At 33.8% G+C, this 27,230-nt stretch overlaps 1 protein-coding gene across 9 annotated transcripts in view; it reads right to left on the bottom strand.

Annotated features, from left to right (window-relative positions):
* The window catches only part of NAV3 (neuron navigator 3), a 908,101-nt gene that overhangs the window by 243,101 nt on the left and 637,770 nt on the right, over positions 1–27,230 (bottom strand). For all 9 annotated transcript variants that reach the window (XM_055236272.2, XM_055236270.2, XM_055236266.2 and 6 more), the window contains 2 exons: positions 11,144–11,216; positions 8,765–8,948 (listed from right to left, as the gene is read on the bottom strand). In XM_055236272.2, coding sequence (XP_055092247.1) covers positions 8,765–8,948; positions 11,144–11,216 — 257 coding nt within the window. The remainder of the gene's footprint in view (positions 1–8,764; positions 8,949–11,143; positions 11,217–27,230) is intronic.

Genomic DNA, 27,230 nt, shown 5'->3' with positions numbered 1-27,230 from the left:
TCATAGCAACTACTTCACTGAAAGAGCTCTCATCAAAGTCTCCAGTGCAAAAGTGGTAAGTCAGTTCTCAGTCCTCATCCTACTTACATGCAACATTTCATGTAGTTGACATTCTGTAAATAATGGATAGAAACACAAACTCTGTACTAGATTGCCTTGATTCAATATACAGCCTAGTCTCTGTGAAACTGTGCAATTTAATTGATCTTTCCATTTTCCGTTTCCTTACGTCAAAATTAATATTAAGAATACAGTACAGGCCAGGTGCGGTGGCTCACGCCTGTAATCCCAGCACTTTGGGAAGCCGAGGTGGGCAGATCATGAGGTCAAGATTGAGACCATCCTGGCCAACATGGTGAAACCCCGTCTCTACTGAAAATAGAAAAATTAGCCAAGTGTGGTGGCGTGTGCCTGTAGTCCCAGCTACTCGGGAGGCTGAGGCAGGAGAATCACTTGAATCCAGGTGGCGGAGGTTGCAGAGAGCCGAGCTGAGATCACGCCTCTGTACTCCAGCCTGGTGACAGAGTAAGACTCTGTCGAGAGAGAGAGAGAGAGAGAGAGAGGAAAGAAAGGAAAGAAAGAAAGAAAAGAAAGAAGAAAGAAAGAAAGAAAGAAAGAAAGAAAGAAAGAAAGAAAGAAAGAAAGAAAGAAAGAAAGAAAGAATACAGTATATACATCATAGGATTGTCGTGAGGATTGAGACAGTAAATGTATGTATAAACTATTTAGAATGGTTCAGAAGGGGCTCCATATAAGTTATGACTATTGATCAGTCTCTCCATTGAACACTTTCTGCACCTGCTTTTCAGGACATCAAGTTCTACTTTTCTTCCTACGTGTTACAGGCTAACTCTTTTTGGTCTCCTCTATCAGGTCTTGCCATCTCCTTGATCTCTAAATATTGGTAAGCTCCTGATCCAAGGCCCCAGTTCTCTTCTTCATCTATGTACAGATTTTGGTGACTTAATCATGTCTAGCCTCATAGCTTTTTATTGTTGCTATATGCTTATTTTTCCATGATTTTTATCTATAGGCTTCATCTGTCCCTTAAACCCCAGTCTTGCAATTCCAATGGCCTCCTCAGTATTTTGGATATATCTCATATATATTTCAAAGCTCACATGGCAATAAGTGAATATCTGACCTTCTCCCTACCAAACATTTCCTCATATTTTTTTCTTCATTTCAGCAAATGGAAACACCATCTTTCCAACAGCTAATACTACATCGATAACGTAGTCTCACCTTTATAGCCTCCTTATCCATGCTAGAGTTTCCTTTCTGTTTACCAATTTCATTACAAGTCTATCAGTTTCTTCTGACACTACCTTCAAAACACATTTGGCATTTAACTTCCTCTCTGCACTTTCAACATGATAGCCCAAGCTTTTTCCACGACTTCTTGCTACCACCTTTTCCCTACTACACTCTATTTTCAACACAGCAGCCAATGTGACCACTTCATTTATATGCCTGTTTATGTTCCTCATGGCACATAGTATCTTCCCCTCTCTCCAGGAATAAAAACCAGTCTTTACAATGGCAACAGGGCCATACTAATTCTTATGTTTCTTTGAATTATATCCTACTCTTCTTCTGCCTCTTTCCCTCTGATCCAGCGCAACTGGGATAGATGTTTTCTCTTCTTGAAGAAAACCAGACAGGCTCTTAATTCAAGGTCTAAGGGCATTTCTTCTCTCAGCCTGAAACACTCTGCCCTGAGATATTCACCGACAACATTCTCTCATTTTCTTTGCTTAGTGTCATCATCTGAATGAGGACTTTCCTCGGTCCTCATTAAATTTAAATTAGCAAAAAATGGTTCCCACACATCTGATTGGCCCTTTTCTGATTTATTTTTCTCCATCATCAGCTGTCAAATTACTGGTAAATATTTTAATTAATTTTGTATTATCTCCAATCACTAGAATGAAAGCTTCAAGAGAGCAAAGATTTTTTAATCTCTTTTGTCTTCTGCGTATCTCCAGTGACTAGAAGATTGCCTAGAACATACTACGTGCTTAATAAAAGTTTGTAGAATCAATTAATGAGGGTGGAGAGAAATAGAGAAGTGTGAATCCAATGAAAATGGTCAAATTGATGAATAGAAACTGGTGGTAGGTGCATTCTATTTAGCTATATGGAAGTAACTAATAAAAAATATCTAAACTAATTAAAGGGGTTATTCTGTTTATTTAGACTGGGCATACAAAGGACTGAGCATTATTAAGCTATTTTAGTGGAAATATTATTACTTTAAATTATTTTCATATATTTAATTAAACTTAGAAGTGGAATGGGCAGACTTGATTAGAGAAAGAGAGAAAAGGGGGAACAGTAATGAGGTTGACTTAAGGTTTTTATTTTTTATTTTTTAATTTTTTTTCTGCAAATCCCCCTTTTATTTGTTTTACCTTTTTGCATTGTTTCTTTTCCATGTACATTGGTTCAGAATTAACTTTTGCATATATTACACTGATTGGTTGTTAAGAAGATAAATTCTCTCTAACAGAATTCTCTGTGCACAGTGTGATATATTTGTATTTTTTTACATCTTTTTTAATGTGGGTCAATGTATTTTATTACACATGTGATACGATCTTCAAGTGAAAGAAGGGAAGATGGAAATAGCTGGTTTGAGTGTCTATTATATGCTGTGTCATGCTAAGTAAGCATTTTATACATAAACCATTTCATCTGGTCTCCTCGACACCCTTATGAGAAAGTTGCCACCATTCCAATATTAGAGGAAGAACACTAGGATTTGAGCAGGTTAAAATCACTTGACCATGCCACTCCGCTGGGAATTGGCAAGCAGGACTCCAACCCATACTTGCTTGACTATGAAATAACCAATACAGCAAGATGTTTAATCTTTACCCACATAAAATTCATCCAAGAATACTGACATAGCATCTGGGAATGATGGCTCATGCCTATAATCCCAGCACTTCGGAAGGCTGAGGCGGACAGATCATCTGAGGCTAGGAGTTCGAGACCACCATGGCCCCACAAAAAATACAACAAATAAATAAATAAATAAATAAATAGCTGGCTGTGGTGGCGGGCACCTGTAATCCCAGCTACTAGGGAGGCTGAGGCAGGAGAATGGCTTGAACTCGGGAAGCAGAGGTTGCAGTGAGCTGAGATTGGGCCACTGCACTCCAGCCTGGGTGACAGAGCGAGATTCTATCTCAAAACAAAACAAAACAACAAAAATACTGATATAGATAAAATCTAATTTATATTAAATATATTTAAGTTTTAAAAAATTGATTACTTGGTTAATCAAGTCTTTATCACTCCAAATATAGCCAAATATTTTCTTGTAATGAATTTAAGAAACTTAAAATCTGAGTCCCACCTTTACTATAATATAATCTTCATCTATAACAACCAAAACACCAGTGTTAGAACATAACAATAGTGTGTGCATGTGCACACACAAAATTCCTCTTAATATTACATACTGTTGGTTTCCAAATGCAGTCAGTTAAGAATAATTTCTTTCTCTTCAATTATTTCTCTCTAGAGATAAAAAAATCCTGCTTTAAATAATGATTTTATAAATATCCCTCTTCTTTTATGTTTTTGTTTTGTTTAAAGTTTAATCGATTAACTTACTTTTTTTAGAGAGCACACTATAGGCCACAACACAGAACTGAGTTAGGCAACTAATTGAAACCAGGTTCATAAGGGCTTAAATTACTAGAGCCTTCCTGTCATCTTAAATTAAACTTCCTTATATACTTCTCAAGATTTATAACCTTTGGCCCAAAAGCTGTAAACCGTCCCAGTTTCAGAGTGAATCTCCCAGAAGGAAATAATGTTTCCTGGAACATACACGCTGGAAGGCAAATGTCCTCTATGGTAAGAGGGTTCCAAAAGCAATATGTGTGGTAGGGGTCACGGGAACCTTGGAAAGGGGCTGCAAGGGAACAGACAAGCCGTTCAGAAAACATGTACCCAGGGATTTCACAGTTTTACTTGTGAGTCCTGTAGGAGCACATTCATCTTAACTGAAAGTGGACACATTCTTGATTTGCTCCTACAAAATCAAAAGCAGAAGGACATATGATCATCTGCAGAGATCATAAACTTTCAAGTTCCTAAAATAATTTTTTTTAATTCAGAAAGATTTATCACCACTGGTTTTGCCACCTCTATCATCTATCTGCGTAATCTCTTACCTCTACTTTCACATTCAATTTTCTTCTTTTACATGTTTTAATTGTATACTACATAAACTATTCATGTGATTTAATAACCACTATCTGTGAGTTGGTAAAATTCGTCAACTATTTGGTAACAGGAAGGAAAATCATTTAATAATCTGGTCAAAAATTAAGATAAAAGTATGTATTTTAAGAAAAATCACGTCTTTTAGAAAAGGTTTTAGCAAATAAAAAAATTTATCTTTTACATGTACTATCATCCTAACATCTTGTATATAACCAGGTCAGTACATAAGAAAAATTAAATTTCACTTTTTTTTTCACTGTAATGTTTTTACCAGATATTCTTAGGAAAATCATGCATTCATTTACTGAGTGTTGTTGGCTGGTATGTGCTAGGTACTGCTTAGGGTTGAAATAGAATTTTCTTTTAGCTTTCCTGCCAACTAGAACTCTACTTGTCAAAATGCAACATATGAAAAAGTAAGGTTCACAGAAATAGCCTAGGATGAAAATGAATTTTATGAATTTTAAAATTATAGGATTTATTTTTACATTGTTTCCTAGAATAAGAAATAGGATTTCCTTCATCTCCCAATTAATACCTGTGGAAAATAACTATGATACCAACCTTTATATATGATTTTTTTAGCATTTTATATTAAAACACTTCTCATATTTCCCCTCTTGGTTGGAGAGAAGAATTTTTATCTACCTTTTTCAAAATAAAAAGAAAATTAAGAAATATAGAATGAACTAGTTTTATTTCATATATTAAATAAATGCAAATAAGATGCTTAATATTTTGGAATATAGCAAGATATTGAATCTTTACCCACATAAAGTCCATCAAAAAATACTGACATAGATAAAATCTAATTTTCATATCAAATACATTTAAATTTTAAAAAATTGATTACTTGGTTAATCAAGTCTTTATCACTCCAAATAAGCCAAATAATTCCTTGTAATGAATATAAGAAACTTAAAATCTGAATCCCACCTTTACTTTAATACAGATCCAAGTCCTGGCAGTCTGATTGCAGAGGTAAACTCTTAATAATTAGAGCTCTAGGTGCCACTTGAGCAGGACACACATGCATGCACACTTGTGCACACACATACACTCAAGTTCACATATAGCACATGACCCATGCACCTATAGATACATACACTCAAAGGTGGAGAGGGAGCTGAGAGAGCAGGAGAGCAGAATTTGTTACTCTATTCTTTCCTCTTGGTCCATGTTTTATTTTTTCTCCTGTATATTTCACTTGTTAACCTTTAAATCCAAATTTCTGTTTAAATGAAAGCTATTCAACTTGAGGAAAATCTGGAGTTTTTTTCAAAATAGCAAAATCAAATTAAAAATGATTAATGTACAAAATAAGTGTTGTGGAAATATGTAGAATTATGCCAATTTACTTTAAACAAAGAGAATAAAACAGAAACACTTTCACTGAACTGAAACAATGTGCCCTAAGAAATGTTTATTAGTCTACAGAGAAAAATATAAGAACATTTTCTGGCCAAATATCCAGAAAAGTATAGCAAGTTGACATTTAAACTATTTACTTGGAAAGAACTTTGAAATCAATAGAAAGGCATCATAAATCATGATTTATGACTCACACCTCCAGCAAATGAAGATAAATTTGTCACTAGGAATTTTTCTGCATTAATTATCTTGGTTCTAACACATAGATACTACATGATGTTCCTATGTATATTATCATTATGGCCTTTTGAAAAATGCTTTAAAATATTGATTGCTACATGTAAGTCCACATAAATTCTAATTTATATATTAATGTGATACACTAAATCTATATGAATAAAAATAAGTATTAATGTCTTAAATATCATATCCTTTAAAACATGTAAAAATTCTCTAAAAGTAAGACTATTGAAAGTAAGACTTGAACTCTTCTATATTAGGGTCCTGAATACTACTTTTAGTAAAGCTGTTACTCTATAAACATTTATTAAATTATATATCAATTCAAAAAGTAATTAAATCCAATTTAGCAGAGAAAATTTTGCTAAAAGTCTACCACAGCCTTAAAGGACACTGCTGAAAAGAATACTTTTCATAAACTTGTAATGAAAAATTGAGACATCCTTCCACAAAAGAGTATAAAAACCATGAGTATTATACATGGCTTTATATTTTAAACTACCCCATAGTTTCACAACAGCCATGTATATCCAGCAAGAAGAATAGGAAAAGAAACAATTTCCTAAAAGGGTCATAACTACCAAGAAATTCTGGGCAAGAAATTCTAAACAATAAATTTCACATGGAAGATACAGAAAGAGTGAGGTAAAGCAATGTCAAATGATATTCCATATCACTTCCAGAGTCAACATGCTTTACGTAAAATAATTTTATTTCCTTTATTTTTTCAGCTACTATTCTTGTGTCTTCTTTATTTAAATTGCTTAAACCAAACTCTAGTAAATATTATTTCTGGCACTTTTCATAATCTATCTCTGTTCCAACCATCCACACACACAAAAAAAATAATACATACAACACGATGTCATCCACTTTCTTCTTCTCTATGCTTACGAAAATCCAAGAAACTTATCCTATAGAGATTTATTTTCTACTAAGAGTCTTGTACAGTCTCACTTGATATAGCCAAAAGCCAAGATGAGCTTAAAGAGCAGTCAAATATCTGCATTACTTTATAATAAAAATATCCCCCATCACTTCATAAGCTTTATATTATATGCTATGTTTTTAGTAAAACTATAGCTTTTTTAAAATTCATTTAAAAATTCACTGATGAGTGAAAATCCTCCAAAGGGAACAGAATTTACATGGTTGTATAGAGAAATAAATATTGTTTATTATGGAGTAACAAACAAGGTCCATATGAGGGTTGGTTGATAGATGAAAGAGAGGTGATTTCTGAACAGTTGAACAACTGACCGTAAGTGGGAGGTAGTTCATAAATGTACTTTGGAACATTATTTTAATTGTTTGAGTCATTTATAATTACCAAACTCAAGGTTAACTGAATGTTAGCAGATTTCAAGCTTGACTTCTAAGGTGGACAAAGTTAAATATTTACATTTGTTGACAAGTGTTTATATTTTCAAAGACGATGAAAGGGATTTTCATATCCTCTGTCCTCAAGAAAAATAATCATAACTATTTATGTAATAGAGCTAACTAACCAATACCCCAGTCATTGTTCAGGAACAAATATAGTAGTTTGCATGAAAGTTGTTAAGTGAAACTTCATTCTGTGATCATTTATTTTGATACATAAACTATGTTAGACTATAGTCTAAGTTATTCCTTCAAATACTAATCTAGTTGTTGCTATGTAGATATTTTAAGGATGTAATAAAAGTCTATAATCAATTGACTTTCAGTAAAGTTTATTTTAGATAATTTGGGTGATCTTGATTCAACTAGTTGAAAGAAAGTTCTTTTGTTTGTTTGTTTGTTTGTTTTAGATGGAGTCTTGCTCTGTCACCCAGGCTGGATCTTGGCTCACTGCAACCTCTGCCTCCCGGATTCAAGTAATTCTCTGCCTCAGCCTCCAGAGTAGCTGGGATTACAGGCGCCTGTCACCATGCCTGGCAACTTTTTATATTTCTCATAGAGACAGGGTTTCACCATCTTGGCCAGGATGGTCTTGAACTCCTGACCTTGTGATACATCCACCTTGGCCTCCCAAAGTGCTGGGAATATAGGCATGAGCCATCGTGCCTGGCTAAAAGTTTTGCTTTTCAAAAGCAGAACTGAGGCTTCCTTGAGAGAAGAAGTTCTGCCTGTGTACTACAATTTCAGTTCATGACAAGAGTTCTATCCTGCCCTTCCAGCTGGGCTGCCCTTCAGATTTCATATTTGCCTAACCAGTATGCGCAATCATGCTAAACCAATTCTTCACTATAAGTCTCTTGTTATATATCATTTACTTGCTCGACTCCTCTAGTTGAACACTGACTGATGCAATTCTAAATTGGAAAAAAAAAAAAAAAAAAAAACAACTAATAATGGAAGAGAAAAGGAAGTTGCCATGATTTGGGAGCACTCCACCCAGGTTGTGTCTACATAAGCCAAAAGGCTCAAGCCAGACAAATAATACATGTATGTGCACACACACACACACACGCACACACACACACACACATCAAAAACACTATGTTCCCAAACCTCAAACTCCTACGTTTAACAGACCTGAAATTTCTGACAGACTTAATTAATCAAAAGTATCAATGAAAGATAACTACACGACAGGAGACTAGGACTCAATTGCACATTCTAAATACTAAAGACATTTGTAGAAGAATGTAGCCATGCCACATTACTTACACCAAAGACATTTCACACTGTGATACAGAACAACAATCTTTAGAAAGCAAACAAAATATGTCACCCAAAAGATGATAGATGTTGCTTGTCCAAGCAAAAGAAGAGTGGTTTGTTTGTATTACACAAGTCAAATAATCTCATCACATTGATACAAGTACATGAGTACATTTTTCAAACTCGTGGACAATAATTTGTTAAAAACAAGTTGTATCTACACAAACTAGTTGGAAACACATTCCCTACTTCCTTTCCTTACCTGGACTGCATATCTTGTTGGGTTTTGGCCTGGCTGGCTTCCGATGGAGGGGAAGCGTGGGTAACTCGCTGCTGAAGTTCCACCAAGGACTGGTAGTACTGTTGTTGATGGTGTTGTTGTTGCTTGTAGCGAGATAAACTGAAAAACAGCCCTAGAATGGCTTTTAAGTTTCCATTTCTTATTTCTGTATGAAATGAAAAATACGAAAAAAGCATCATATGTATTCAATGTCCTTTTTAACAAATTCTAGATGCAATCCTCTTGAAATAAATCTATGAAGATATACAACTTAATTCTCTCAGTCACAGTTGAATCACAAACCTGAATTTCTGAAACATGTTAACATTTCCAAATAACTTGGAATTTCATGGAGAGAATAAAAGGATAGAGGGTAAAAAGAACAAAGCACACTCAGAAGTGATATTCTTTGCTGACCTTGAACTACAATTTTTCTCGAGTTAGCTGCTTCTTAGAAATAAATGAGCTCTCTCTTGTGCTAACCATTTGATTTAGCATGTTGTTTCCCTCACAAATATACACAGCCATTGCCAGCATTGCAGTGGCTACGAACTGGAGAAAGAAAGCCACTTAAATGTTGGTTGTCCTGCATTTATAAATATTGATGATGTGGGTGCACCTCATAATACCAACTGGATTTGTTGCAATCAACTTTCTTTCTAAATCACCCACTCACCAACTCATTTATACATATTTATGTATGTATATAGCCTCCAAATATATATCCATATATATCAAAACATATATGTGTGTATGTATATCTTCCAAAAGCAGACATAATATCAATTTTTAATGTTCCAATTCTTTTATTTTTAATTTATGCTATATATTAATAAATAATGAGGATTAGCTTACGACAGATAACATAATTGAATAAGTAGAAATCCTTGTTCTAACAGATGAAATTCCTGTGTAAGATTTTCAAATATTGAATAAAAAAATTCAATTCACAATGTAGGCTACACATAAGCCTAAATTTTTCTCCTGTAGTTATAACTTAAAAAAATAGGAAAAGAGAAGGAAGTAAAGCTTGAAAATAAGCTACACAACCTGCAATCATATTTTAAATAAAACTTGCTGTTGCCAATAAAATACATCCTCCTCTGAGATCAAGGTTTTATGTCCCCTTTTGGAGTTTAGGAAAATTAACCAACTCTTTGGATTTCTTGCTCTCTGATGGTTTATCATATAACTCAAACTATGCAGTAAAATAATTAATATAAAATGACCCTCTGAGTTGTTCTATTTTCCCCCCAAACATTTCTCATAGTTTTCGTCACATTGAAGAGTTGGCTTCATCAATCTGAGGCTACAGTGAGACAGCGTTAATTTCCTCCTATAAACCTGAAAGATTTTGTTTAAAGAGTTTTTAAAAAGTTAGTTTTATTATTTTGCACGTTTAATTTAGAGAGTAAATTGTGAGCATTCATATATATTTTAAAGATGAATGAAAATCAATGGGCTTATATTAATAAAGGTTTTCATAAGGAAGAGACACAAAAAGTGAATAAATGGCAGCATTTCTAGCCTGCCTTTAACTACTTAGCAACATATTATCCTGGGGAATTTTATTCAAATGTTATTCTAAGTTACAGAACTACCAGTTAGGTTTGAACCTAAGATTCTCGGTCATTAAATGCATAATTTAATTATATATCATAACATGCAAATATAAAAGAAATTTAAATATCAGTGTCCTCAAGTATGGAAAATTTTATCTTACGTGTGGCAAGCTTTTGCAAACTTTTGCCACCTTTATATGAGCAAGTAAAATAAACTAAGAAAAAGATCAATGTCAAAATTTGTTCGTTTTCCCCATTTTGCTCTTTCAATTTTAGTGATGATCTTTTGAATCTTTAATGATTTAAAACATTTATATATAACAGTGATTAACACTGTTAGTTCTAATTATTTAAGACTTCATAGTGACTTATTTAAACTTACCAACTATTTTGACTATTTCTACCAACTTGAATATATTATAGAAATGTTATTGATAAAATAATATTTAAGACATAATTAAAATATTTTATCTGTGTTTATGTCATCCAACATTTATCTAATTATCTATTAATCTACTTAAGAAGACTAATTATACTATAAACTAGTAATAACGTAAAGATGTTTTGTTGATTCACTCCTCTCCCATATAACAGTTCCGGCAGAATCCAGAAAACATTAAAATACTTCAAGCACTTATTAATAACCACTATGTTTATGTTTCAGTTGTCCTGAAGACTTCACCAATTTCCTTTATCATATAAAGGAGCCGTATACTCCAATGTTACATTTCTTACATTATAAAAAATAATTTGAAAACATTGATGCCATTTGTGACAATTCAGTCATTCTTTTTCTTACCTTCAGCAGATAGACCTTGAACATTTACCCCTCTGGCTGCTAGAAAACTAAGGCAGATATCAACATTTTCAATCTGCAACATGAAAAGCAGTGAAAAAGCAACTTAGAGGATTATATTTTAACAAATACATGTGCCAAAATGAAACCAGAAAGAACGATAAAGAATGGTTTACATTCATTTCATACTAGAAGTCTTAACCAGAGTTTAACTAGAATTATTTTGGCTAATTGCAGAATGAATATAAAGCTTTCATTGTCCAGCTGGTACTTACAAACAATTCATAAAGGCCTGATAAAGAATGGCATTCTTGCAGATTAGCAATCCACCTACTTAACATAAAACTGGATCTTGTATTTTGCAAATAAGTCCCAGTGAAAGCATCGATACAGACTGAGATTGTTGCATGTGTGAGTCTTAGAATGTTAGGATGTGGGTAATTCAGATTCAACCAGCAGTATTTGTTAAGTGTGTCAAAAGATAGATACATGGAGACAGGTTTGATACAATGTGAATATCAAGCATATTTTCATCCTAAACCTAGCAAATCCTTATTTCAAAAATTATATTTGTATTTCTAGAGGTGAATAATCTGCTGATTAAATAAAGGTATTGTCTTTGCTATTTTAAAAGGGTGATTCTCATGACACTTTTTGTTTGTTTGTTTTTGTTTTTGATTTTGAGACAGAATGTTGCTCCGTCACACAGGCTGGAGTGCAGTGGCGCGATCTTGGCTCACTGCAATCTCCCTCTCTCGGGTTCAAGTGATTCTCTGGCCTCACTCTCCCAAGTAGCTGGGACTACAGGCTCCCGCCACCACGCCCAGCTAATTTTTTATATTTTTATAGAGAGGGATTTTGCCATGTTGGCCAGACTGGTCTTGAACTACTGACCTCAAGTGATCCACCCGCCTTGGCCTCCCAAAGTTTTAGGATTACAGGCGTGAGCCACCATGTCAGGGCCCATGGCTTTTAAATGATTGGTTTCAATATGATTACCAGTTTATAATCATTTAGGGTGACAAGCAAAAAAATATAAAAAATAAAAAATTGATCATGACATTATATAGCAGTGACACAGCTAAGATTCGTAAGAGCATAGAAAGCTAAAAAGTTCCAATTCTTTGTGATCCATCTCCCTGGATTTGGAGTATTCTATAAATCTTTAGATTCTACAGTAAAGAAGAGATTTAAAATTAATAACTTGGCAAGGTCCTATTGTCTGTCTTACTAAATTCTCATCGAAAGCTATGCATGAGGACGCACAGAGTTCTGCCAATGTCCTCCCTAGCTTAGCTTCATAGCAATGTCAAAATGTCTCTTAAAGAAAATAAAAAGAAAAAAATAGATTCAAGAATCTATCCTTATAAAATAGAGAAACTATTTATGTTCCTTTAAAATAGTAATTTTGTACAAAATTGATAATATACAATGATATGCTTTTTGCTTAAAAATGACCACAGCCAAGATATACTCATTTATTTTGGGGAAAAAAAATCTTTATATTAATTAACTTCAAAGTAAGTTTTACTGAAATTATTCTACTGAATAAATAATAGAGTTGAACATGGTGAATACAACATAATATAATAAATCTTATTGTTCTGCCGATCAGCATCTGAATATCCAATGAGGCAATACTGCTGAAACGTCTATTAATTCTTTCCTTTCTTCATATTTCATTCTGCTGCTAGCTATAAGATTATATAAGGAAGGAAAGGAGGAGGAACAATAACAAGAAATGAGGCAAATTCAATGTTCCCTATCCATCCACAGTATTCTTTTAAATGTATTTCTTTCAGACTCATTAAAATTAGTAAAAGAAAGATGCCAAATAATTATTGTGGCCTAATATTAAGAAAGATAATGTGATGGAATATTTTTAAACGTTTGCAAGAGCAGCCCTAAAGTTCTTGATTTCAATGCAATTATATGGCTTTTATAGAAAGAAGGAAGATTTCTGACCCAAATGTGATTTGCTACAAAATGTTAATAGGATATTATTACCTAAAGTTTAGTTACTCATATTATACATGAACAGGTTAGCTCACTGAAAATCCAGAAAAGGCTCATCGAGTTTGTAAGTTTGTAAGATAATTTTTTCTCTACCATTTAACCAGCATATAAAATAAACTGATTCCTAAATTGGGTGTTAGACACAACTCTCTCTCTCAACTTGCACCACAGTCAGAAGGGGAATGTAAAAGAGAAGAAGAAGAAAAGGAGAAGGAGAAGGAAAGAAAGACGAAAGAGAAAGAGGAGGAGGAGGAGGGAAGAGGAAGGAGGAGGAGGAAGGGGGAGAAGGAGGAGGAAGGAGGAGGAGGAGCAGAAGGAGGAGGAGAAGGAAGGAAGGAAGGAAGGAAGGAAGGAAGGAAGGAAGGAAGGAAGGAAGGAAGGAATAAAGGAAGGAGGGAAGGAAGGAAGGGGAAGGAGAACAACAACAACAAATGATCCATAATACATTCTTTTTTATTTTCAGATCTATTTATCAGGAGCATTCAACCATTTTTACTATTCTCTTATAGTCATTCATTATGAGGACCAGCAATTTAAGATAGTTAGTTATGTTCCTCATTATTGCCTGAGTAGCTAAGTAACAGCAACAGAATAAGTACTCGAATAGTTTCCAATATGACTATTAAAGGCTAGTTCATTAAAGCTCATTTATTTATTCAACAACATTTATTGTTAAAATTAACAATTTACCAAAATTTATTTTCTCACAATGTATCAGCATAATAAGCATGACTTTCAAGAAAATAATACCTTTTCCCCATTTAATTCTAGTCTTTCTATAAATTCAATCACATTTGTTATTACATACTAGGCTATATGTTTAATAGTAAAAAGAAGTGGTTTTAAGATATCTTGTTAAATGCCATTTATATGGTCACTTTCTCACCAGTGGCATACTTTAAGATAATTTGAGTGGATTTTTTAATGATAAAATAAAATTCTCTGGTTAATAATTTTATTTCAAGAAATTATGAAGATTTTATCATTCCTGTTTTTAATATAGATTTTCCTTAAACATCTCTCAGTTATTATAAATAGACCTAGTACAAACACTGTTTTAATTGTTTTTTTCCATATTTAATGTCAATTTTTTTAAAACTAGAAACCTCTCTAAAACTTTTTGGTAACTTACAAACAGATAAAAGTTATTTTACCATCAAATTGAGCCAAATAATTGTAATCTGTTTTATTTTCCTTCATTATTGTTTGAATCAGATATCAAACAAACTAACAAAATTCAAATCATATTTTAACACCAAAAATTTGGGTGAAATTTTAATTAGAATAATTTTATGTACCTTAATATTTTCTAAAATATTGACTGTGACTCACAGCAAGAAATAAATTGAATAACACAACCCAATATGCATATACATAATTATAATGGAGTCAAAGTTTCACGGAATAATACTTCACCTTACTAAATTCAGGTTACTGTGATGCTTCCTAGTGCACTGTACTGTCTTCTGTTTAATCTATTTAGATGTTGCTTAAAATCCACCAGATGGATTTCAGGGTCCATTAATGGATGGTAATCCACAATATGTAAAACACTGCCCTAAGAAGACCAGAGCATTGCCATGCCTACATTGCCTCTTTTCTGGTGGGGTTTGTGGCAGGTGGTATGCAGTAGGGGGCATATTCAAGTGTAGCAACAAGGTTAGTGAAGGGACAGTGAAGGTGATGAGAAATGGTCAGATTCCAGATGTTTTCTGAGAGAAATTGGTGGGAAGATATGGCTTTTGAGACAAAGAGAAGAGCCAAGAATAACTCCAAGTTTTTGGGCTTTAATCACAAGAAGGATGAAGTCTGTATCCACTGAGATGGAAAAGATCATGAATGGAAGTCGAAGTTTCTTTTTCGACATGTTGGCTGGTCCATCGAACATTCAAAAGGAGAGGGTTAGTAGGCGGTAGGACACACAATCTGGAGTTCAATTGAGAGGTTGGAGTGGAGATCTAAATTCAGAATTTTGGTGATGTGAATGAAGTCTTGAGGGTGGATTATCAACAAAAGTGTGTAAACATAAAAGAAGAGGAACAAACATTGAGCCTTAGGAGATTATCACTGGAAAGAAGAGGAGGAACCAACAGAGAAGAGTGAATAAAGCCACCGGGAAGTATGAGGAAAATCAGGAGAGGATGGGGCACAGAAAACCACCTGAAGAAAGCATTTTAAGCACAAGGGAAAGATGAGCTCTATCAAAAGCTGCTAACAAGTAATGTACGACAAGAGCTAAGAGTTGACGATTAGAATTAAATAAAATTCATGAAAGGTGCTCATAATAGTACTTATCAAATAGCAAATGCTCAAATATCTAAATTAAATATTAAAGTATATGTCATAACATTATACACACATGAATTAAATATTAAAGTATACGTTACATATTACATGTGTGTGTGTTTGTATGGGTGTAATGTATACATAGAGGACCAGCCAGAATGTAACCTTCATGATGGTTCTTTTTTATTTTGTCTACACTCTCTCTCCAGTCTACTTTAATCATATATATTACATATATGTAATATACATTGTTTATATTATATAACATATATTACATATCTTATATTGCATGTATGTAATATATAATTTAATAATACATTGCATAATATATATTACATATATAGTAATATATATTCAAACATATATATTACAGATACATAATATATAATATATAATTTAATAATATATATTACATATACAGTTATATATTATTAAAGTATATATTATATATTTAATGTATTCCATATATGTCTTATACATGTAATATATACATATGTTATGTATATATACATCTATTACATGTATAAGACATATGTATACATGTAATATATTAAACATATTTATATTACATATAATGTATTTATATTAATATATTTAACATATTACATATATGTATACGTGTAATATATACATATGTGTATATTTCATATATCATAGATATGTAATATATGACATACACTTTAATACTTTAATATATTATTACATATATAGTAATACATGTTATTAAAATATATATTATACATATTACATATGTGTCTCATACATGTAATATATACATATGTATATAGTAATATATATTATTAAAGTATATATATTTAATATATTACATATGTCTTGTACATGTAATATATACATATATGTATATACATGTAATATATACATATATACATATATTACATGCAAAAGACATAGGCAGGTATACACATAATATATTAAGCATATTTATATTGAATATATAATATGTTCATATTAAATATTAATATCATTTTTAATATATTACATATATGTGTGTGATATATACATATGTGTATATTACACATACCATACATGTATGCATTTTTACTACATATATGTATTGTATATTTATATACTACATATGTATATATCATACATATGCATATATTACATACATGATACATATATGTATGATATATGTGATATATAGCATATACTTTAATTATACATTACTATATAGGTAATAGTATAATCATATATGTAATGCTAATATGTATAAACATTGTTAAAGTATATATAATAGTATTTTACATACATTACATATGCGTTATATATTATAAGTAATATATGTTATGTGTTATTAAAGTCTATATCATATGTGTTACATATATATTACAGTATACATCATGATATATACTTTAATGTGTTATATGTGTATATATGTATTTATGTATATGTGTGTGTGTATATATATACACACACACACATACACACACACACACACACACACACATATATATATATGACTGGCCAGAATGTATAGTCTCTATTGATTCTTTTTAATTTTGGCTACTGCTCTCTCCCCAGTCTAAATGTATGACTTAGGTGATCTACAAACAATTGCTGAGGAAATAAATGAACTACAGGAAGGATAAAATAATGTGTTCATGCTTGAAGCAGTCAAATAAAAAAGAGAAATAATTAAACTCTAATTGGAAATAATATTAGTAGTCAAATTCATTATGTCTCCTGAACACTGACCCTGATGAGCTGACTTACTTCTATGGCATCCTAAGCCTCTCCTCTAATATATATAAACTCATCTCTGCTGGTGGGAGCTGACATCTCTCTTCTCACATTTACCCTCCTACCCCCAGGACCTCACACCATGGCCAGGCACAATCAATGCTTAATGCATTGTTGTTGACTATCTGAATGAATTAATAAATTTAGACATAGCATTAGTTATAATCTGTAATAGCATTTGGCCTGCTATATGTCCAAAACTTAGGTTTTGGTCTTTTTTTTTTTTTTGTCGGGTCAGGGAGGAAAATACTACTCTGGGGTAGAAAAGATGTTGATGAGAATAGAAAACCAAAACCTGATCATAACAGGAAAATGAGTGGGAAATGGAAGTGCCAAGGGGTTAGTCGAGTTTTGAGCTTTCAATTAACATTTAGAAAAGTCAATAGTCCATAAAAACTGAAATGATGTGCGGGGAAAACTTGTTACCATTATATTTTGAGACTAATAGAAATAAATGATTTCAAAAACATTCCATGATGGTGGGGCCCATAATAATCATTTTAGCTGATTTTTTCAATTTAAGAAATAAAAATTAAAAGCAGATAATATGCATAATTACTTGGAAGAGTCAGTTAAATTTTACATGTAAAACACTTAGCACAATACAATGTACATAGTAGGGATTCAATAACTCAAAACAACAAAAAATACCTATTGTTATTATAACAGTTTTTAATATTAATGGAGGGTAACAATGCTATAATGGTATAAATGATGCCATTTCACATCATAGCCTCTTTCACTTTTGGTATTACACAGATTTTCCTGAGAATTATCTGTATCCCAGTAAACTCAGTTCCCAAATTTTTAATCTAGTATTTCTTAAACTCTACTACACTTAAGAATTAACTGAGAATCTTTTAAAACCATAGATGCCCAATTTACATTTACAAACTCATAAGTTTAATCAGAATGTAAGCAGATAGGAGCCAGTTTTCAGTATACATTACAAATCTGCAGGTGATTCCAATTTGTAGCAAAACTTGTAAATTACAACTTCCAACTATGTTCTTCAAAGAAAGTAACTGCAGATAATTTCAGTTTAATACCATGTCGTTGCAGGAATTGCACTGTTCACACTAGAGTAATACATTGTTTTTCTTATTTGGACCATAATACTATATAATTCATGTGTTATTCCTGTGATATTAAAACATACATTCCTTTATAGCAGTAATACAAAGAAATTCATTATGCTTTCAACGGACACCACATTTCTCATTTGGCTCAGGTAACAGTCAAATCTCAGGACATTTGTAGCTTATGGACAGTCACTCTCAGGACATTTACTTGCCTATTACGTCAGGCACAATTGAATGTCAAGCACAATTTCTTGGGCCCTTCATTTCTACTTGTGGTTTATCTTTTATTGGCATGGAACACCTACTTTCTCTTTTTCATGTTAAATTTAAGCATGGCTTGATAACTATAAAAATGTTGGCTGTGTAATGAAAATAAAATGAAAAGTTTCTGAGAGCTAGATCTAGTCATTATTTTCAGAAGTATACAAATGCATGGATACATTGAGCCTTGAGGTTTTGGGATTTCATCAAAATACTTAACCTTATCATAATGCTCTAAAGAAAAACAGTTTTGTTACAGTAATTCTTCAAATGGGCTGTTATTTTCTTTATTATAGAAACTAAACAAATGTAATAGAAATTGGTCCATATTTTTAGAATTGAGTAGTTTCGACCTGTATACTTAATATTAGCATCCTGTAACACTACCGTTGTTTCATGTTCTATCAAACAAACCATTTATTTATTCACTCATCACACATTTATGAAACTTACTTTATGCCTGAAAATGTGCTCTGTGCTACAGAGATCAATTTTGAGGCACAGCTACTATTTTCATGTGTTCTAAAGAGCACTGAATTATTTCAACTACTCATAAAAAATGGAACAGAAATTTTTCAAGGCAGAATTTTTCTGATTGTCTATTTTCATAGTTGTATATTTATACTGACCCTTACATACTTGCTAAATATGAGCATGTCTGATTGCTAAATTATAAATTGGGTTTCAGATGAGAAAAGGAAGAATTTTCATCACCTTCATATATGAAAACTCAAGACACTTACCAGTGTATTTTTAACTACAATTATTTTTTTAAACCTGAGAGTTAACATGTGTTCTTGACATATCAACCATAGAGTGTGTATTAGAAACACTGATATTGGCAGGGCACGGTGGCTCACGCCTGTAATCTCAACACTTAGGGAGGCCAAGGCGGGCAGACAACCTGAGGTAACGAGTTCGAAACCAGCCTGGCCAACATGGCAAAGTCCGTCTCTACTAAAAATACAAAAATTAGCCAGACATGGTGGTAGGCTTCTATAATCCCAGCTACTCCAGGGAGGCTAAGGCATGAGAATCACTTGAACCTGCGAGGCAGAGGTTGCAGCAAGCCGAGATCACCCCACTACACTCCAGCCAGGGGGACAGAGCGAGACTGTGTCTCAAAAAAAAAAAAAAAAATACTGATATTTATTCATTTCAGTGATGAATAAACTATTCTAAAAATGTAGTGCTTTTAATTAGCACAGCTCTTTATTGAATTCATACATTTTAAGCTGTGTTTTATTATAGCCAGCCTTTTAGCATTTTTTACTGCAAATATAACCTGTTTCAGGACATGTAATTGGAAGCATCTATCACAATATCAACAAAGTAACATCTTGTCTATTCATATTTTTTTACACTTACTTATGGATAGTTAATGAACATTACAGTTTGGTACTACATATCAAGACATGATTAATAACCTCCTTATAGTTTGTGATTAAATCTAAACCAGGGCACAACACTAAACACTGAGTGATTAATTCATTCAGCAACTATGGACTGTTTATTATGGTCAAAGAGCTCTGCTCAATGGTGAAGGGATATAAAAATGAATGATAAGATCTTTGCCTTTGTGAGCTTGTAAAATAGCTGAGGAGACAGAAAAGATTCATAAATTGTCATAATGCAAGGCATAACATGATAAATTTCAAAGAGAATTATAAACAACTCTGTAGAGCAGTGAGGAGAATGGAGTTATCAATTTCCACTACAGATAAGGAGAAAGCTTCATAGTAGTGTCATTTAGACTTAAAAGCTAAGTTGGGCCTGGGTGTGGTGGCTCACGCCTGTAATCCCAGCACTTTGGGAGGCTGAGGTGGGTGGATCACCTGCGGTCAGGAGTCTGAGACCAGCCTGGCCAACATGGTGAAACCCCGTCTCTACTAAAAATACAAAAATCAGCTGGGTGTGGTCGCATGTGCCTGTAATCCCAGCTATTCTGGAGGCTGAGGCAGGAGATTCGGCTTGAACCTGGGAGGAGGAGGTTGCAGTGAGCCGAGATCACGCAACTGCACTCCAGCTTGGGTGACAGAGTGAGACTCTGTCTCAAATAAATAAATAAATAAAAAGCTAAATTGGATTTTATATAAGGTTAGACAAGCATCAGAAGGAGGAACAGGGCATACCAACCAGAGCAACTGTAAGGAAAACTGTTCACAAGGATGCTTGAGAACTGATTGCTCCAGTACTTACCTTGTGCAATTATGCTTATAGAGCTGACTTTGACCTTGGATTTAAAACACTGTGTTGCTCATTGGACTCAAACCCTGCTACAATGGAAAAAGTCAAATAATCATAAACCAGATGGCAGGTATAATACCTCAAAGATTTATTTCTTTCTCCATAAGAAATGCATCCAAGTTAGAAAATGGCTAAAGTGCTAGATATTGCTGTTGCCAATCATACATAGAGAATGTCTAGACAAACATAAACCAATCCTAACTTTGGATATTTCGGGAAGGTAGATTCTTTTGTGACTTGTGCTATTTTTCATGAACTATGCTTCTCATTTTTCACATTAAACATGTAATACTAGCATCGTTACATAAATTAAATTAATAAATTTTCAATTAAAAAATAGATGTTTTAGTTTGAGCAAATGCCAATCCTAACATTGAATTCAAGTAATTAGATAGAATTTATCCTAGGATTTTAACTAGACATAAATTTTTTCTGGAGAGTTAAAGTAAAACACAGTAATATTTTTGCTTTGGTTAAAATTTGTAGGATGTTTGTTTTCCTTCGTTCATTTAACAATTATTGGTTCATCGAGACATTTCCAAGCCCTAAAAAATATGTAGTTTTATAGGCAAGGGAGGTAAGTCAAATTTAATGCAGTAAATATTATGATCACGGAAACACAGACTCTTAGAAAAGAATGCAGAAGAGTCTATTTCTTTTTTCTTTCTTTTCTTTTCTTTTTTCAAGACAGGGTTTTACTCCCATTGCCCAGGCTGGCGTGCAGTAGCACAATCTCGGCTCACTACAACCTCCACCTCCTGGGCTCAAACGATCCTCCTGCCTCAGCCTTCTGGGTAACTAGGACTACAGGTGTGCACCACCATGCCAGGTTAATTTTTGTATTTTTAGTAGAGATGTGGTTTCACCATATTGGCCAGGCTGGTTTTGGACTCCTGACCTCAAGTGATCTACCATTCTCGGCCTCTCAAAGTGCTGGGATTACAGGCATGAGCCACTGCGGCTGTCCAGAAGGGTCTATTTCTGACCAGAGGCCAAAAACACTAGGAAAGGAGAAAGTCATTAGTAACTAAGACCTACCTAACATAGTAACAAAGATATGTTATTTTCAAGTTGTCATTACTATACCAATTTATTAAAAAAGTGTTGATCAGAGAACTGAATTGATATGCCCAAGATCACTCAGAGCCCATGTTCTTAATCCACACATTTTGCTCCTTTAAGGGAAGCCTGAGTTAGTCCCTGAGAGGTTAGGAAGGGTTTGCTGAAGGAGGGGATGTGGTACGAGGTGAACGCAGGAAGGAGCTATATGTGAACTGGTCATGGTTGAGAAACAGCATAGGTTGAGGGATCTTTAAGAGATCAGAATAGCCAGGAATGTTGAATTGACTCTCATTTAAATCTTTCTCCACAACTTCCCATTGTTTATCATTGTGAAACTGCTCAACAGGTTAGTAGCCTTCAAATCAGCTTGAAGAACATGGGTAGAAGGCATCAGGCAGAAGGGGCTCCAGAGCACAAATCCTGAAATCTGGAGAAAGACAGTGGCAGGAGACAAGGCCACAGAAATAAGTAAGGGCTCAATGAGGAACATCCTCCATGCCTTGCTAAGGGTCAGGCTTGATCTTAAAGATCAGAGATCCAAACGTGTGCTTTAATCAAAAAAGGGATATGATCAGTATTGCAATGAATACATCAATTTAAATGACCACACAGTACATACATACATTTATTAACACATAGTAATAAAAATTTCACAAATCAATTTTTACTCATATCTGAAATACACTCCGATTTTTAAAAAATCCTATTTTAGTATATTTCATTTTTTAATTCAGTTGTAATACACTAACTCATAAGATACTATGTGAGCAATTTGCAGTTTTAAAAATCCTATCGTGCATGTAAAGAATGGAAGCAGGGAAAATGATTTGGAGCTTCTCTATGTTCTCCTCCACCACTCAACAACCAAGCACAGGAAGGAAGTTTACAGAGTCATAAGCAAGTATGCTATTTACTCCACATACAAAACCCTTTTCATCTTCACTGTCAGTTTTAGTAAAGTCAGTATTATTTTTCTTATTCACTAGAGGCTCAGAGAGATAGCATAGTTTATATAAGCTTATACAGTTAATGAGGAGCAGAGCCAGAACTAAAACTTAAACCCGTCTTTCTGCAATGAGCTTGCTCTTCTGCCTCATTATGCTTACTACCACTATAATTTAAACATTCTCACTAAGCTATTCTCAGCCTCTGACTCAGGCTTACTACACAACTGGCAGATGGCTAGGAAATAGTGCCAGGTACAAATGAAGTAGGGGCTCAATAAATATTTGGTTGAATGTAAGAATGAAAACTGTGTAGTGTAAAGGTAAAGACAGAAATGGGTATGCAAAAATCCACTTGTTCCACACATTTCATAAGTTTACAAGTTTAACTACTCGTATATTACTTCTCAAATATCCAATGCATTTTATATGCTGGTAGATTAACATACAGAATGGTTGATGTGGCCTCAAGCAAAAGAAAGAATGCAGGCATCCACCATAAGCAAGAAAAGGAAAGGAATGGATATTCCCTACAGCCTCTGGAAGACGTACAGTACTGCTGACACCTTGATTCCAGCCCAGTGATAGAGATTTCTGCCCTCCAGTACTGTGAGAAGTTAAATTTCTATTGTTTTAAGCCACCAAGTTTGTGGTAATTTGTTACAGAAGCCACAGGAAACTAATACAAGGATCTACTCAGTAAAGCAGTAGAAATCTAAACTTTGGCAAGTCCAAAGCTGAGCAGGGGTCACTGTGAGCATGCATAATTCCAGGCCTTTTCCTCTGGAATTGTGATTTGTTGAGTCTTAGTGCTGGGGGCAGAGAGGATGAGAGGTGCAGTTTAATTAGTTACTCCTGTGTCATTGCAAAGCAACGCCTTGAAGGCTTTCCTTTCCCATCTCAAATGTGTTTGTGTTGCAGAATAGAGAGAGAAATAGGGGACAGTAATTGGGTTTTGCTCTTTGGTTTTTGTTTATTTGTTTAGTTGATCTGTGATTAGATACAAGGAGTACGTTTATTAATTAGGTCCTATGGTGTAATTAAAAATTTTGCAGTTAAATAAAACTGGATTTGCATCATGGTATTACAATTTACACATTGTAAGAAACTGAGAAGTTTCTAGGCATGTGTGGGTGTGTGTGTATGTATACACACACATATATCCACACTAGAAATGGAGAAGGGTATATTCAATTATTTATACGTATAGATACTCTTCCTTAGAGCTAAGCTGTATAAACACATGTATGCTAGAACAGAATTGTGTGTGTGTCTGTGACTAGCTATATAGACATAGGTATGGAAAGTTCCTGAGGATATAATCAGATAAAATCTTTTCTTCAAAACCCTACTATTCTTCTTTAACTTACTTGATAATTGGAGAATTATGAGCATCATTTAATATTTTGTATCAGTTATAGATGATATGAAATCTTCATTATAAGCTATAATTGGCAAGTGTTATAAATATAATTTATTAAAAATTACATCAGTATTCATTGACCTGAAGATATAGTCTTTTGTTTTTTAATAAATTTCTGCTTTTAAGTTTGTTCCAGAAAACAAAACCAAACAAGGGAATTTATTGTTTTATTATAAAGTTATTAAACTCTTCTAAACCTAAAAACATGTATGTATATAAAGAGCTCAAGTTACATATAACAACTTATTATTTGCCAAATTCATAATTTTACCATAAAATTTATAAATCATTATTTGTCTCACAAGACCACTCCCTCTCCCAGTTTCATAGAGTTTATATCCCTGCCACAGATAGAAGAAACAAGTGTAATATTGAAGAATAATTCTTATTTATATTGCAAGTTTGGGCATAGGGGAGGGAGAAGGAGAGGAGCCAAATAATTTTTTTTAGAAAGAGCAATCTCAATAAAAATCCAGGAAGTTATTTTGTGGATATCAACAAACTAATTTTAAACTTTATATGAAGAGTCAAAAGACCTAAATTGCCAACAGAATATTGAAGAAGCACAAAATTGGAGGACTAACATAACATAGCTTTATGACCTACATGAAGTAAGTCATGTAACCAAAACAGTAATCAAGACAGTGTGAGGTTGGTGAAAAAATGGGAAAATAATCAGTGAAACAGAATAGAGAGCCCAGAAGTAGACCCAGATTAATATAGTCAATTGATATCTGTCGAAGAAGCAAAGGCAATAGAATGAAGCAAAGATCACCTTTTCAACAAATAGTGCGAGATGAGCTGGGCATCTACATGCAACAAATATATAAATAAAAATAGACACAACACTAAAGACATGATGTATAAAATAAATAATTGATAAGCTGGACTTCATAAAAATTAAAAACTTCTGCCCTGTAAAGCACAGTGTCAAAAGAATGAGAAGACAAACCACAGACTAGCAGAAATATTTGCAGAAGACACAATCATCATCCAAAGTTTACAAAGAACTCTTAAAACTCAACAAGAAAACAAACAACCTGTTTTTTTTTTTAATTATACTTTAAGTTCTAGGGTACCTGTGCACAACATGCAGGTCTGTTACATATGTATACATGTGCCATGTTGGTGTGCTGCACCCATTAACTTGACATTTACATGAGGTGTATCTCCTGATGCTATCCCGCCCCCCACCCCCTGCCCCACGACAGGCCCTGGTGTGTGATGTTCCCCTTCCTGTGTCCAAGTGTTCTCATTGTTCAATTACCACCTACAAGTGAGAATATGTGGAGTTTGGTTTTTTGTCCTTGTGATAGTTTGCTGAGAATGATGGTTTCCAGCTTCATCCATGTCCCTACAAAGGACATGAACTCACCCTTTATTATGGCTGCATAGTATTCCATGGTGTATATTTGCCATATTTTCTTAATCCAGTCTATCACTGATGGACATTTGAGTTGGTTCAAAGTCTTTGCTATTGTGAATAGTGCCTCAATGAACATACGTGTGCATGTGTCTTTATAGCAGCATGATTTATAATCCTTTGGGTATATACCAAGTAATAGGATGGCTGGGTCAAATGGTATTTCTAGTTATAGATCTTTGAGCAACCGCTGCACTGTCTTCCACAATGGTTGAACTAGTTTACAGTCCCACCAACAGTGTAAAACTGTTCCCATTTCTCCACATCCTCTCCAGCACCTTCTGTTTCCTGACTTTTTAATGCTCACCATTCTAACTGATGTGAGATGGTATCTCATTGTGTTTTTGATTTTCATTTCTCTGATGGCCAGTGAGGATGAACATTTTTTCATCTGTCTGTTGGCTGCATAAATATCTTCTTTTCAGAACTGTCTGTTCATATCCTTCACCCACTTTTTGATGGGGTTGTTTTTTTCTTGTAAATTTGTTTGAGTTCTTTGTAGATTCTGGATATTAGCCCTTTGTCAGATGAGTAGATTGCAAAAATTTTCTCCCATTCTGTAGGTTGCCTGTTCACTCTGATGGTAGTTTCTTTTGCTGTGCAGAAGCTCTTTAGTTTAATTAGATCCCATTTGCCAATTTTGGCTTTTGTTGCCATTGCTTTGGTGTTTTAGACATGAAGTCCTTGCCCACGCCTACGTCCTGAATGGTATTGCCTAGGTTTTCTTCTAGGGTTTTTATGGTTTGAGGTCTAACATGTAAGTCTTTAATCCATCTTGAATTAATTTTTATATAAGGTGTAAGGGACGGGATCCAGTTTCAGCTTTCTACATATGGCTAGCCAGTTTTCCCAGCACAATTTATTAAATAGGGAATCCTTTCCCCATTTCTTGTTTTTGTCAGGTTTGTCAAAGATCACATGGCTGTAGATGTGTAGTATTATTTCTGAGGGCTCTGTTCTGTTCCATTGGTCTATATCTCTGTTTTGGTACCAGTACCATGCTGTTTTGGTTATTGTAGCCTTGTAGTATAGTTCGTAGTCAGGTAGTGTGATGCCTCCAGCTTTGTTCTTTTGGCTTAGGATTGTCTTGGCAATGCAGGCCCCTTTTTGGTTCCGTATGAACTTTAAAGTAGTTATTTCCAATTCTGTGAAGAAAGTCATTGGTAGCTTGATAGGGATGGCATTGAATCTGGTTTTTAAAACTGGGGTCAAAGACCTTAACAGACACCTCACCAAAACAGATATACTGAAGACATATAAGCATACGAAAAGATGCATATTTCCACATCATATGTCATCAGGGGAATTCAAATTATAGTTACAATGAGATGCCACTACCAACTATTAGGATGGCCAAAATCCAGAACATTGGCAACACCAAATGCTAGTGAGGATGTGGAGCAGCAGGAATTCTCACGCATTTCTGGTGGGAATGCAAAATAAAACACTTTGGAAGACAGTTTGGTGGTTTCTTACAAAACTAAACAAATGTCATATGATCCATCAATTACACTTATTAGTATTTACCCAAAAGAGTTGAAAACTTAAGTTCACACAAGAATCTACCCACGGAATTGTATAGCAG

The sequence above is a fragment of the Symphalangus syndactylus genome, chromosome 13 (genome assembly GCF_028878055.3).
Source record: "Symphalangus syndactylus isolate Jambi chromosome 13, NHGRI_mSymSyn1-v2.1_pri, whole genome shotgun sequence".
Taxonomy (NCBI): domain Eukaryota; kingdom Metazoa; phylum Chordata; class Mammalia; order Primates; family Hylobatidae; genus Symphalangus; species Symphalangus syndactylus.
Note: the sequence above shows the minus strand (reverse complement) of the source record. Positions and strands in the feature narration are given on the sequence as shown.